The following is a 15057-nucleotide window of genomic DNA, read 5'->3' as shown; positions in this document are numbered from 1 at the left end:
TAGAAGCATGGGCAGCCAAATGGAGAATGCGCTTCAACACAGACAAGTTTAAGGTAATGCACTGTGGTAAAAAGAACAAAAATTACACCTACCTACTAAATGGGGTAAAATTAGGGGATTCTGTACTGGAAAAGGACTTAGGTGTCCTCATAGATAGCAAGCTAAGCAGTAGTACCCAAAGTAGGACTGCAGCAAAGAAGGCTAATAAGATATTAGCATGCATAAAACGGGGTATTGATGCTAGGGACGAGAGTATTATACTCCCGTTATATAAATCACTAGTAAGGCCACACCTTGAATACTGTGTACAATTCTGGGCACCGTACTACAAAAAGGATATCCTGGAGCTAGAAAAGGTACAGAGGAGGGCGACCAAACTAATTAAGGGCATGGAGACGATGGAATACAAGGAAAGGCTTGAAAGACTAGGCATGTTTACATTGGAAAAGCGGAGACTAAGAGGGGATATGATCAACATCTACAAATATATAAGGGGACAATACACAGAGCTTGCGCTTGACCTGTTTTTGGTTAGATCAACACAGAGGACTCGTGGACACTTGCTCAGGTTAGAGGAGAGGAGATTCCGCACAATACGGCGTAAAGGCTTTTTCACGGTAAGGACAATACGTGTTTGGAATTCCCTGCCCGAGGGAGTTGTAATGGCGGAATCTGTCAACACCTTTAAGAATGGGTTAGATAAATTCCTAATGGATAAGGATATCCAGGGGTATGGTGCATAGTCATGCATTATAGTTACTATAAATAGGAATAAAATGCAACGGCTGACAGCAGCATCAGTCAGAAATTTTAGTCAAATCATCATGCATAGGACACCACAAATAGGTTGAACTCGATGGACAATTGTCTTTTTTCAACCTCAGATACTATGTTACTATGTAAGTAAATTTGCTATGCAGTTAGGTATTTTACTCACAGCATTACGAGGTTTTTTCTTCGTTCTGGAGATCGGAGTGTGATTGACAGGAAGTGGGTATTTCTGGGTGGAAACTGGCCATTTTATGGGAGTGTGTGAAAAAACGCTACCGTTTCTGGGAAAAACGCGGGAGTGGCTGGAGAAACGGAGGAGTGTCTGGGCGAACGCTGGGTGCGTTTGTGACGTCAAACCAGGAACGACAAGCACTGAACTGATCGCACTGGAAGAGTAAGTCTCGAGCTACTCAGAAACTGCAAAGAAATTTCTATTCGCAATTTTGAGAACCTTTCGTTAGCAATTTTGATAAGCTAAAATTCACTCCCAGTAGGCGGCGGCTTAGCGTGTGCAATGCTGCTAAAAGCAGCTTGCGAGCGAACAACTCGGAATGAGAGCCTTTATCATGAAAATCAATCTACTTTATTTCTTGGAACTTAACATGGTTTCACTGGCTAAAGGGGGGTACCCATGGAGCGATCGCTGCTTAAAATCTAAGCAATCTGACTAGATTGCTTAGATTTTAAGCATGATCGCTCCGTGTGTACCCCCCACAGCGATAACGACGCGCAGCCCCGCGCATCGCTATCGCTGGTGCTAGATTGGCCCATCTAGCAGGTCGCTCATTTCACCCGCTGGGTGAAATTAACGGCCCCCCCGTCTCCCCCCGCACGCTCAGCACACATTGCGCTGTGCTGAGCAGTGGGAGAGATGTGTGCTGAGCGGTTCGCTCAGCACACATCTCTCCCAAATCGGGCCGTGAAAACTGGCCTTAACTTGCCACTCAAAAGGGGGTGGCCAAAACTAGCTGAGCTCTGGCAGAGTAGCACTGGCAGGGTAACACGAGATTAACACTGGGGCTGTTGGTGTGGTTGGAAGATGACGGCATACACAGGCAGAGCTCACCTCTTCTTGCTGCCATTTTCAGCAACCCTTAAAAATAATCTGAAAGGTTTTGAGAGCGATGCACTGGCCTGCCATATGAAGCCAAGCGCCAGTGTGGAGCCAGATTTATTTTTACAATCTAAAAAAAAAGAATTACAGAGATAAATATAGAGCGCTTACTTTCACTCTGGCCAGGTCTTTCACCTTGCTGTACAGTGCTGGGTTCTCACTTTGCACGTTGAATCTGTGGCTGTCCCATATTTTGTCTACAACACTTTTAGAGAAATTGCTGACGTAATATTTACTGAAGTTCCACTTTGAGAGAATGCGGCCTGGAATGAAGCTCTCCGAGTAACTGTGACAGCAATCGCAGAAATACTTCCCCAAGTAATCACAGTATCGGAGCCTATTGGTGTACCCTGGAAAAACAACAAGTCATATAGCCTCAATCCATAACAGTCACATTTGTCATCTCTAGAAAATCTTACAAAAAAACAAATATAAAATTCCCAGTCAACTTATTAATTAGTATTAGCTCTTGTGTACTGAACAGCACTTGCTCAACCTACCAGAGCCCTAACCGGATTCCCCGATATCATGGAAGGCGGGCGGGATTCAATTGCCGGCAACTTGTTTGCCCAGCCGAACTCCCACAACACACGCCGCACTTTGCGGTTGCGGGATCTCGCTCAAAAATGTTCGCTACCCTATAAGGTAGAGAGCACTTTTGAGCAAAAAGGGGTGCAAATCAGGCCGGGCGAAGGGTGTAATATAGGCTGCCATTGCTGCTGTTTAAACATTGCGGCAATAGTAATTCACCCCCTGGCAATTGAGTGAAATTTTGCGCCCATAGGGGTAGCATGAGTGAATAGAATTACCTTTTATTACTGATTTGCTTTAATTAGTGGTATTAATACTGCTGCCTAGTGGTGTCAACTAGTACTGCCTAGTAGGAAAACAGTTCACAACCAGGAGCCAAATGAACGAATCCTGGCCCAAGCCCTGAACCAAGTCACAGGAGGTTACTGATGGCAGCTACAGAGACAAACAACTTCCCTGCTAGCTTATTACTGGTTGTTCATCTAAACATTTCCTAACACTGCACGTGCATTCATTTGTGAGGGAAGGCATCAATACACAAGCACTGTTGGTAAGAGACATAGGATTTCCTGCCATCGTTGCCAGTTTTTCTAAAGTAAAAACATTCAGGTGGAACAACGTATACTATATACCCAGAATTAAAGTTCAACTTCTGAGTCACTTAACATTTGCAGAGGGGGAAAAAAACAAATCATCATATGGCCTGAAGGCATTCTGCACAAAACCTAAATGATCCACATGTTTACCCTTCATAACACGAGAACAATATTCAGGCTGGTGTCAACACTATTCACTGGTGTTATGTGGCTTGCTTCCAGCTGTCACCAGGCAAAACACATAAACCACTACCCAGACATTAATAGCACTGTTCATTCAACGGATGAAGGCACAGAGTCACCTTTGATAACCAATATGAAACAATGAGGTGTGGTTTTCTGCCGTAAATCACAGTGACAAGCGGCTTTGTAATGACCATTTTTCCTTTGTGTGTTGCTGCATACTATTAAGGTTTTAAAATTCTACAGTTCTGCCAAGGGCCGTAACTAGGGTGTTGCGTAATGTGCCACTGCCACTGGAGGAAGGGGGGGGGGGGGAAAGCTGTTGTGCTGCACCTGTCAATTTTCAGTTTGAATCTCACTTGCAACTTCCTTCTCCTTAATCGTAGAGATCACCTGGCCGCCCCATCTTTCTCTCACGTCCCTAAGCACATTCAGTCACACGCTCCTTTATTAAAGGCACACAAAATACTCTCATACTTTTGAAACAAGAGCAAATAGCTCCATAAGTAAGACGTCAGACTGCAATATGGAAGGTCATGTGCCAATTAATTTTATATATGACACTTATATATCTGGGTGCGACTGAGTCTCTGAATCTGTACATGAAGTGCTAAAATGTAGCAGCAGCAGTTGTTTTCCATTAGACTGGAACTGTCACACACACAAAAATAAGAATTTACTTACCGATAATTCTATTTCTCGGAGTCCGTAGTGGATGCTGGGGTTCCTGAAAGGACCATGGGGAATAGCGGCTCCGCAGGAGACAGGGCACAAAAAGTAAAGCTTTATGATCAGGTGGTGTGTACTGGCTCCTCCCCCTATGACCCTCCTCCAAGCCTCAGTTAGGATACTGTGCCCGGACGAGCGTACACAATAAGGAAGGATTTATGAATCCCGGGTAAGACTCATACCAGCCACACCAATCACACCGTACAACCTGTGATCTAAACCCAGTTAACAGTATGATAACAGAGGAGCCTCTGAAAGATGGCTCCCTACAACAATAACCCGATTTAGGTAACAATAACTATGTACAATTATTGCAGATAATCCGCACTTGGGATGGGCGCCCAGCATCCACTACGGACTCCGAGAAATAGAATTATCGGTTAGTAAATTCTTATTTTCTCTATCGTCCTAGTGGATGCTGGGGTTCCTGAAAGGACCATGGGGATTTTACCAAAGCTCCCAAACGGGCGGGAGAGTGCGGATGACTCTGCAGCACCGAATGAGAGAACTCCAGGTCCTCCTTAGCCAGGGTATCAAATTTGTAGAATTTTACAAACGTGTTCTCCCCCGACCACGTAGCCGCTCGGCAGAGTTGTAATGCAGAGACCCCTCGGGCAGCCGCCCAAGAAGAACCCACCTTCCTTGTGGAGTGGGCATTTACCGATTTTGGCTGTGGCAGGCCTGCCACAGAATGTGCAAGCTGAATCGTACTACAAATCCAGCGCGCAATAGTCTGCTTAGACGCAGGAGCGCCCAACTTGTTGGGAGCATATAGTATAAACAGTGAGTCAGATTTCCTGACTCCAGCTGTCCTTGAAATGTATATTTTTAAGGCTCTGACAACGTCCAACAACTTGGAGTCCTCCAAGTCGCTTGTAGCCGCAGGCACTACAATAGGCTGGTTCAGATGAAATGCTGACACCACCTTAGGGAGAAAATGCGGACGAGTCCGCAGTTCTGCCCTGTCCGAATGGAAAATCAGATATGGGCTTTTGTAAGATAAAGCTGCCAGTTCTGACACTCTCCTGGCCGAAGCCAGGGCTAGTAGCATGGTCACTTTCCATGTGAGATATTTCAAATCCACATTTTTTAGTGGTTCAAACCAATGAGATTTGAGAAAGTCCAAAACAACATTGAGATCCCACGGTGCCACTGGAGGCACCACAGGGGGCTGTATATGCAGTACTCCCTTAACAAAGGTCTGGACTTCAGGAACTGAAGCCAATTCTTTCTGGAAGAAAATCGACAGGGCCGAAATTTGAACCTTAATAGATCCCAATTTGAGACCCATAGACAATCCTGATTGCAGGAAATGTAGGAATCGACCCAGTTGAAATTCCTCCGTCGGAGCACTCCGATCCTCGCACCACGCAACATATTTTCGCCAAATGCGGTGATAATGTTGCGCGGTTACTTCCTTCCTTGCTTTAATCAAGGTAGGAATGACTTCTTCCGGAATGCCTTTTCCCTTTAGGATCCGGCGTTCAACCGCCATGCCGTCAAACGCAGCCGCGGTAGGTCTTGAAACAGACAGGGACCCTGCTGAAGCAGGTCCCTTCTCAGAGGTAGAGGCCACGGATCCTCCGTGATCATCTCTTGAAGTTCCGGGTACCAAGTCCTTCTTGGCCAATCCGGAGCCACTAGTATCGTTCTTACGCCTCTTTGCCGTATAATTCTCAATACTTTTGGTATGAGAGGCAGAGGAGGAAACACATACACCGACTGGTACACCCAAGGCGTTACCAGCGCGTCCACAGCTATTGCCTGCGGATCTCTTGACCTGGCGCAATACCTGTCCAGTTTTTTGTTGAGGCGAGACGCCATCATGTCCACCATTGGTCTTTCCCAACGGGTTACAAGCATGTGGAAAACTTCTGGATGAAGTCCCCACTCTCCCGGGTGAAGGTCGTGTCTGCTGAGGAAGTCTGCTTCCCAGTTGTCCACTCCCGGGATGAACACTGCTGACAGTGCTATCACATGATTCTCCGCCCAGCGAAGAATCCTTGCAGCTTCTGCCATTGCACTCCTGCTTCTTGTGCCGCCCTGTCTGTTTACATGGGCGACTGCCGTGATGTTGTCCGACTGGATCAACACCGGTTTTCCTTGAAGCAGAGGTTCTGCCTGGCTTAGAGCATTGTAGATTGCTCTTAGTTCCAGAATGTTTATGTGACGAGACGTTTCCAGGCTCGACCACACGCTCTGGAAGTTTCTTCCTTGTGTGACTGCTCCCCAGCCTCTCAGGCTGGCGTCCATGGTCACCAGGATCCAATCCTGTATGCCGAATCTGCGGCCCTCCAATAGATGAGCACTCTGCAACCACCACAGAAGAGATACCCTTGTCCTTGGAGACAGGGTTATCCGCTGGTGCATCTGAAGATGCGACCCTGACCATTTGTCCAGCAGATCCCTCTGGAAAACTCTTGCGTGGAATCTGCCGAATGGAATTGCTTCGTAAGAAGCCACCATTTTTCCCAGGACTCTTGTGCATTGATGTACAGACACCTTTCCTGGTTTTAGGAGGTTCCTGACAAGTTCGGATAACTCCTTGGCTTTTTCCTCCGGGAGAAAAACCTTTTTCTGAACCGTGTCCAGAATCATCCCTAAGAACAGCAGACGTGTTGTCGGAATTAACTGGGATTTTGGAATATTCAGAATCCACCCGTGCTGCTTTAGCACTTCTTGAGACAGTGCTAGTCCCATCTCTAGCTGTTCTCTGGACCTTGCCCTTATTAGGAGATCGTCCAAGTATGGGATAATTAATACGCCTTTTCTTCGAAGAAGAATCATCATCTCGGCCATTACCTTGGTAAAGACCCGAGGTGCCGTGGACAATCCAAACGGCAGCGTCTGAAACTGATAGTGACAGTTCTGTACGACGAACCTGAGGTACCCCTGGTGTGAGGGGTAAATTGGAACGTGGAGATACGCATCCTTGATGTCCAAGGATACCATAAAGTCCCCTTCTTCCAGGTTCGCTATCACCGCTCTGAGTGACTCCATCTTGAACTTGAACTTTTTTATGTACAGGTTCAAGGATTTCAGATTTAGAATAGGTCTTACCGAGCCATCCGGCTTCGGTACCACAAATAGAGTGGAATAATACCCCTTTCCTTGTTGTAAAAGGGGTACCTTGACTATCACCTGCTGAGAGTACAGCTTGTGAATGGCTTCCAAGACCGTCACCCTGTCGGAGGGGGACGTTGGTAAAGCAGACTTCAGGAAACGGCGAGGTGGAGACGTCTCTAGTTCCAACCTGTAACCCTGAGATATTATCTGCAGGATCCAGGGATCCACCTGCGAGTGAGCCCACTGCGCGCTGAAATTCTTGAGACGACCCCCCACCGCCCCCGAGTCCGCTTGAGAAGCCCCAGCGTCATGCTGAGGCTTTTGTAGAAGCGGGGGAGGGCTTCTGTTCCTGGGAAGGAGCTGCCTGTTGCAGTCTCTTCCCCTTTCCTCTGCCTCGTGGCAGATATGAATATCCCTTTGCTCTCTTGTTTTTAAAGGAACGAAAGGGCTGCGGCTGAAAAGTCGGTGTCTTTTTCTGTTGGGGAGTGACTTGAGGTAAAAAGGTGGATTTCCCGGCTGTAGCCGTGGCCACCAAATCCGATAGACCAACACCAAATAACTCCTCCCCTTTATACGGCAAAACTTCCATATGCCGTTTTGAGTCCGCATCACCTGACCACTGTCGCGTCCATAAACTTCTTCTGGCCGAAATGGACATAGCACTTACCCGTGATGCCAGTGTGCAAATATCCCTCTGTGCATCACGCATATAAAGAAACGCATCCTTTATTTGCTCTAAAGACAGTAAAACATTGTCCCTATCCAGGGTATCAATATTTTCAATCAGGGACTCTGACCAAGCTACCCCAGCACTGCACATCCAGGCTGTCGCTATAGCTGGTCGTAGTATAACACCTGTATGTGTGTATATACTTTTTTGGATATTTTCCATCCTCCTATCTGCTGGATCTTTAAGTGCGGCCGTCTCAGGAGAGGGTAACGCCACTTGTTTTGATAAGCGTGTGAGCGCCTTGTCCACCCTAGGAGGTGTTTCCCAGCGCGCCCTAACCTCTGGCGGGAAAGGGTATAAAGCCAATAACTTCTTTGAAATTAGCAGTTTTTTTATCGGGGGCAACCCACGCTTCATCACACACCTCATTTAATTCATCTGATTCAGGAAAAACTATAGGTAGTTTTTTCACACCCCACATAATACCCTGTTTTGTGGTACCTGTAGTATCAGCAATATGTAACGCCTCCTTCATTGCCAAAATCATATAACGTGTGGCCCTACTGGAAAATACGGTTGATTCGTCACCGTCGCCACTGGAATCAGTGCCTGTGTCTGGGTCCGTGTCGACCGACTGAGGTAACGGGCGTTTTACAGCCCCTGACGGTGTTTGAGGCGCCTGGACAGGTGCTGATTGATTGTCCGGCCGTCTCATGTCGTCAAACGACTGCTTTAGCGTGTTGACACTATCCCGTAATTCCATAAATAAAGCCATCCATTCTGGTGTCGACTCCCTAGGGGGTGACATCCCCATATTTGGCAATTGCTCCGCCTCCACACCAATATCGTCCTCATACATGTCGACACACACGTACCGACACACAGCAGACACACAGGGAATGCTCTTAAAGAAGACAGGACCCCACTAGCCCTTTGGGGAGACAGAGGGAGAGTTTGCCAGCACACACCAAAAGCGCTATATATGACAGGGATAGCCTTATAATAAGTGCTCCCTATATAGCTGCTTTAATATATATAATTTTGCCACAATTTTGCCCCCCCTCTCTTGTTTTACCCTGTTTCTGTAGTGCAGTGCAGGGGAGAGCCTGGGAGCCTTCCTGACCAGCGGAGCTGTGTGAGGAAAATGGCGCTGTGTGCTGAGGAGATAGGCCCCGCCCCTTTTTCGGCGGGCTCGTCTCCCGCTCTTTAACGGATTCTGGCAGGGGTTAAATATCTCCATATAGCCCCCGGAGGCTATATGTGAGGTATTTTATGCCAAAAAATAGGTTTACATTGCTTCCCAGGGCGCCCCCCCCCAGCGCCCTGCACCCTCAGTGACTGCCGTGTGAAGTGTGCTGAGAGCAATGGCGCACAGCTGCAGTGCTGTGCGCTACCTTAAGAAGACTGAGGAGTCTTCTGCCGCCGATTCTGGACCTTCTTCTCTTTTCAGCATCTGCAAGGGGGCCGGCGGCGAGGCTCCGGTGACCATCCAGGCTGTACCTGTGATCGTCCCTCTGGAGCTAATGTCCAGTAGCCAAAGAAGCCAATCCATCCTGCACGCAGGTGAGTTCACTTCTTCTCCCCTAAGTCCCTCGTTGCAGTGATCCTGTTGCCAGCAGGACTCACTGTAAAATAAAAAACCTAAGCTAAACTTTTCTAAGCAGCTCTTTAGGAGAGCCACCTAGATTGCACCCTTCTCGGACGGGCACAAAAACCTAACTGAGGCTTGGAGGAGGGTCATAGGGGGAGGAGCCAGTACACACCACCTGATCATAAAGCTTTACTTTTTGTGCCCTGTCTCCTGCGGAGCCGCTATTCCCCATGGTCCTTTCAGGAACCCCAGCATCCACTAGGACGATAGAGAAAAGCATATGTCATATGTAAAAAAAACATTATGTCATATCAAATTAATCAGCACAGTCTCCTTGTGTGTCCTAGTCACATTTCATTGTGACCAAGATGCATCTTTGTAAAAAAAAAAAAAAAAAAAGATGCCCAGCTCTAGCAGAGATGCATGGGACCTGGCAGCTCACTCACGCCAATCATCTCGCGCTGCACGGTGTATACTGTAGAGGCTGGATGTATGAAGAGACATCTGTATGTCCACATTTGAAAAATATGGAGGGGGGAAGGGGGGTGGCAATGCTTCTTCTGGTCCAGGGCAGACATATTTCATTACGGTTCTGCCATGTGACTACCAAGACAGTCATATGACACATCCTGTGGTCAGCAGAGAGGCATTGGAACATCCATCTGACCTCTATATGTACTGTAATTGGACACATTACTTGCTGAGAGCTGGACGCATGAGATTTAGAAAAAAGGAGATTACTTTAGGTGGACCACGTAATGTAATATTTAAAAACCAAACAAACACGTCCAATTGCTGATTTAATAGTTCAATGTAACTGAACAGTCTGAAATTGGTATCCTTTTCTATACATCTCTACAGACATCTTTATCAGATTTGAGGCCAGTTATAGATATTGCATCCCTAATGCAAAGAAACAGGATCAATTTCCAATTTGGTCACAGACCTAGCTTACCAAATTGGATGAGCAGCTTCATTGCCTCTATGATCCAGGTGGTTAGTTACTCTAGTCAGAACAGGACCAAGCACACATAGAATAGTGTTCATCTTCTGGTGGTATATACCAAGATGTACAATAACCATCTGATTGATGTGAACAGAATAATTTAACAGCTTGTCTAAAGCATTGTAGGACCACAAACCAATATGTTGGGCCAAGTGCTTAATACTAGTTGCAGCAACACAAGTAACCAGTTTTAAATGGCGTTTATCATGTTAGCAATACATATGCGGTCTTACATGATGTTCGGTATGCCTGATCTACTGGGTGCCTTATTCTTCCAACAGTCCTGTATACTTCTACAGTCACCGGATGTAAAAAAAAGATGCAACTGTGGTCAATGCAGCTCCTAGTGTAAGTGTCAAACACCATGCACAGGTTTGCGGTACCAAACAAACTGTGCAAAGTGCACATAGCTGGTGCGTGAGACACCACAGCAATACAAAAAATATAGAGATCAAGAAAACGTATTAACTTACTTAGCTCAACCTTTGTTCCACAGCCAGCACACAAATAGTTTTGTGATGCTACAACATCATCTCTCCTGAAAAAGATAAAGTTAAAAATGTTTTAAAATCACATGCTTTCCTATAGAACATTTATGTAAAAGGAACGAAACAGAAGGATAATTATGACAATATCAAAGCAAACTTGGGCGATGTACCAAAAAGTATCAGGTAAAGTGTGGGGGGAAAAAAGGGGGAGGGGGGGGGGGGGGAGCCAACCGCCCTCTGTTATATCCATATTTCTGGAGGATCTGCAGTCTACAGACCAGTATGTAGTGTGATGCGATAGCCGGAACAGCATCTGGGAGGATAGCATGTCAGGCTTGTTTGCGGTGTGTATGGTTGACGTCACAGTTCCCAGAATAATTTCAGAGTTTATCACCAGTTATTATGGTGCCACCCTGCCTACTCTCCTGCAGTGACTTTATGGATAAAAGGGAGTCCACGTGCATAGATATGGGGTCATTAAGCTATTGATACTTGTGAAAGTATCTTGATCTAGTACTGTAGAGAAAATTATTACCTCATGGAAAGGTATGAATATCTAAACAATGTACTACTTTTTGTAGCTTAGAATTGGTGTCCATGTGTGTGAAAAAACGCAAGGTTTTTTTTTCTCATCATAGCAATGTTTTAATTATAGATCTCAAATAAAAAGCTACACTTCTTCATGATTACCTACATAATTATTAGTACCAATCCATCTTAAATAAATTCGCAGAATTGCACCTTACTTTGACCTCATGACCCACAAGCAATTCACATATCTTGCTTTTCTGAGAAAACATGATTTAATTCCACAAAGTCAATACAGCACATAACAAAAATGTGCTAAATGTGCAGGATGTGTATGTACAGCTACAGCACATCATCCTATCTTTTCAACAGTTTAAAAACAATGCCATAAAAATGCTACCGTAACACAAATTCAAAGTGCAAAGTGCACCAAACTAAGCAGATGTTTGTGAAAGTTTTATTCCTATGGCTTATTAATGTTTGTTCAAAGGATAAACGAAGGAGGAAATAAGAAATATTTTGATAAAGGTCAAAGGCAGTTTTGGGTTATGGCCAGTTCTACCCAATCTTCATGGTATGGTGAGCTTCAGACAAAAGGACTGGGCCCCCGGACTAAGAGCACTCTTGAAGAGCTACTAGCATTTTCAGTGCTCAAGGTTTAGATCTATAGTGTTCTAATACATCAGGCAACTATATGACAGATTTAAGGGTGCAGCACTTAAATAAGGGCTCATGGAGAGGTATAGGCCCTCATTCAGAGTTGTTCGCTCGCTAGCTACTTTTAGCAGAAATACAAACACAAAGCCGCCGCCCTCTGGGAGTGTATCTTAGCATAGCAGAATTGCTAACGAAAGATTAGCAATTGCTAACGAAAGATTAGCAATTCTGCTATTAAGTATTTCCTTGCAGTTTCTGAGTAGCTCCAGACTTACTCCTAGATTGCGATCACCTCAGTCCGTTTAGTTCCTGGTTTGACGTCACAAACACGCCCTGCATTCGACCAGCCACTCCTCCGTTTCTCCAGCCACTCCTGCGTTTTTACCTGGCACGCCTGCGTTTTTTTAGCACACTCCCTGAAAACGGCCAGTTTCCGCCCAGAAACACCCACTTTCTGTCAATCACACTACGATCAGCAGAGCGATTGAAAAGCTTAGTTCGCCTGTGAGTAAAATAGCATAGTTTTGTGTAAAATTGCTTAGCGCGTGCGCCCTGCTGTGCATACGCATGCGCAGAACTGCCGGATTTTAGCCTATTAGCAATTCTGCTAAAATTAGCAGCGAGCGAACAACTCGGAATGAGGGCCATAGTTCTGTAGACAAAAACACCTCAATACTCGTGCATCTAATCAATACTTCAAATGACTGAAACAAACTGCATTTACTGTATCAACTATTTGTTTTGATGTTGAAGAGATTAGCTTGTAAATTACTCATACTCTGAACACTCATTTGCAGCAGACCTCTTTTTACATAAACCCAAGGTATAAACATTGGAAGTTGCTTTTGCAAGTCAGGAAAACCTCTATGATTGGATCAAGGATACAATAAGCACTTACTTGATGTAGGGGTGCACGTCGCTAATAATCTGAAACCGTGGAGGCGTCCAGTCTTCAGTCTCCCTCTCGCTGAACTGTTTTAGTTCTTCTGACAGACTCACACTGGACTTAAATTCCTCTGGTATGGCATGGTCATTGGCCAACTAAACGCAAAATACATTCCACTTACTATTGGGGTATATATGAGACTTAGATCTATAATATGGCTTGTACATAAGCCTTAACATCCATTAGAAGGGTTATTATCTGGTCTAATGATACATACGGTTGTAATGGTCGATCTTGCTGGTGGCCACACTTCTCCTACAACCGGACCCCACTGCTGCTGGAAAGCTCTGTATAAATTCCTGGCTGTTTGTTCAGCAGAGTTGGAGCCTGGTACAGGGATGGGTCTGGAAATATTTAGACATTGTTAGCTGTCTGTCCCAGCCAAACAGGTTCAAAAAGGTATACCAAATACTGTAATTAAACCCAGTCATACCTTGTAGACTGCTTATGCATGTATAGTTCTGGGTAGTATTCTTGTTCTGTGTAAGCGAGCAGAAAAGGTCATTAAATAAATATAATTTTCAATATATACTCAACGTTACTTGAGTGTATATGAATATTTGATCGGGCGCACAAAAGCAAATATATCTACCTGTAAACACACGGAAAAAAGGTTTTATCTTTTGTCAATACATGTAATAAATAGCTTCCAATAGCAGCTCCTATAGGACAACTGGATGTCAGGATAAGATAAATATATAAATCTCTGATAAACTAGAGACAAACATAAGGAGCGCTCCTCATGTTTGTCTCTAGTTTATCAGAGATTTATATATTTAGAAAAGGTCATTAACCCTTTACATTAACATTTCTTCACGTTAAAAACAGCTGAAGAAACCTACAGTATGCTCCACAACTTATTACGTATCATGGTCTACCAAACACTGCACAATCACATTCAGCCCATCATGATAGAGCTATGAATAAAAGCAGTGTATTTTCAGTTATTATTTTTTTTATTTTTATTTTTATTTTTAAACATAGGCGATACCCTGTCAGTTCCAAAGGACTCAGAAGACTGGATCTAATAGAGACGCTTCTATTGGGTTCAGTATGATTTACAGACGGAAACAATACCGAAGGCCATAATCCCGACAGGCATTGACCTACAGTCAAAATACTGACATTCACTATGTCGACATGTTAAAAATGCCAACATAGTCAGAATACCGACATCTGAAATGCCAACATGTCAAAATACCGACATGCTTTTTTTCTGGGGGGGGTTTTGGTGTCAATGTCAACATGGGTCAACATGGACACCGTCTAAGTGTAGTGCGTGCGCTTACCACGCTTCGGGCACACTATTCTATTCCCCCTCCAGGTCCACTGGGATGGTAAAGTACGAACAAGTCTGTTTTGGGGCAAAAATTCCTTAAAAACGCATGTTGGCATTCTGCCCAGGTTTGGCATTTTGAGCATGTCGGCATAATGAATGTCGGTATTTTGATAGTGTTGGTCAATGGCTGTCGGGACTATGACTGTCGGTATTGTGTCCGTCGGTAAATTAACTGCTACCCCTTCTATCATCATATACAGGTTACATGGATCCATTAGGACTTGCAGAGAGGGTACACTAGGTGCCAGTATCTGTTCCCGACGCAGTCCCTGAACTCCCAGGAGACTACAGGCTCCAGTTTCTGTCTGAATATTAAACTACGCATGGTTAAGCAGCGACCCCTCATTTCAAGTCGTCAGAAGATCAGCAAGTGGTTGCAAGGATGCAATGTATAGGTTTACTTTTTGATACACAAGTGAATGAACAAACATCCTGCAAGATTTAGATCAGGACGTGCTGCCTTGTGATTATTAATATCACATGCAAGAATAACAAGAACCATATTTACCGATTATCACAAAATCCTCATATTCGTACACTTTGTAATCTATACAGGGTCCAGACTCCTCTTTCTCCACCTCCTCTTCCTCAAATATAGTCTCTGAGGGAGAGTTCTGCAGCGCAGGTAAGCCTGGAATATTATAAGTGAAAAAAATAAGAATTTAAACCTACCAGTAAATCTTATTCTCGTAGTCCGTAGAGGATGCTGGGGACTCCGTAAGGACCATGGGGAATAGACTGGCTCCGCAGGAGACATGGGGACTTTAAGAAAGACTTTAGGTATGGGTGTGCACTGGCTCCTCCCTCTATGCCCCTCCTCCAGACCTCAGTTAAGGAAACTG

The 15057-nt window shown here is 45.0% G+C and overlaps 1 protein-coding gene across 1 annotated transcript in view; it reads right to left on the bottom strand.

Moving 5' to 3' along the window:
• Positions 1 to 15057, bottom strand: part of RUBCNL (rubicon like autophagy enhancer) — a 113357-nt gene that overhangs the window by 16165 nt on the left and 82135 nt on the right. Inside the window, exons 7-12 of the mRNA XM_063952811.1 lie at positions 14724 to 14846; positions 13310 to 13355; positions 13094 to 13220; positions 12829 to 12971; positions 10731 to 10795; positions 1997 to 2235 (exon numbers count right to left, since the gene is read on the bottom strand). Coding sequence (XP_063808881.1) covers positions 1997 to 2235; positions 10731 to 10795; positions 12829 to 12971; positions 13094 to 13220; positions 13310 to 13355; positions 14724 to 14846 — 743 coding nt within the window. The remainder of the gene's footprint in view (positions 1 to 1996; positions 2236 to 10730; positions 10796 to 12828; positions 12972 to 13093; positions 13221 to 13309; positions 13356 to 14723; positions 14847 to 15057) is intronic.

This window comes from Pseudophryne corroboree, chromosome 2 (genome assembly GCF_028390025.1).
Source record: "Pseudophryne corroboree isolate aPseCor3 chromosome 2, aPseCor3.hap2, whole genome shotgun sequence".
In the NCBI taxonomy this organism is placed as follows: Eukaryota; Metazoa; Chordata; class Amphibia; order Anura; family Myobatrachidae; genus Pseudophryne; species Pseudophryne corroboree.
Note: the sequence above shows the minus strand (reverse complement) of the source record. Positions and strands in the feature narration are given on the sequence as shown.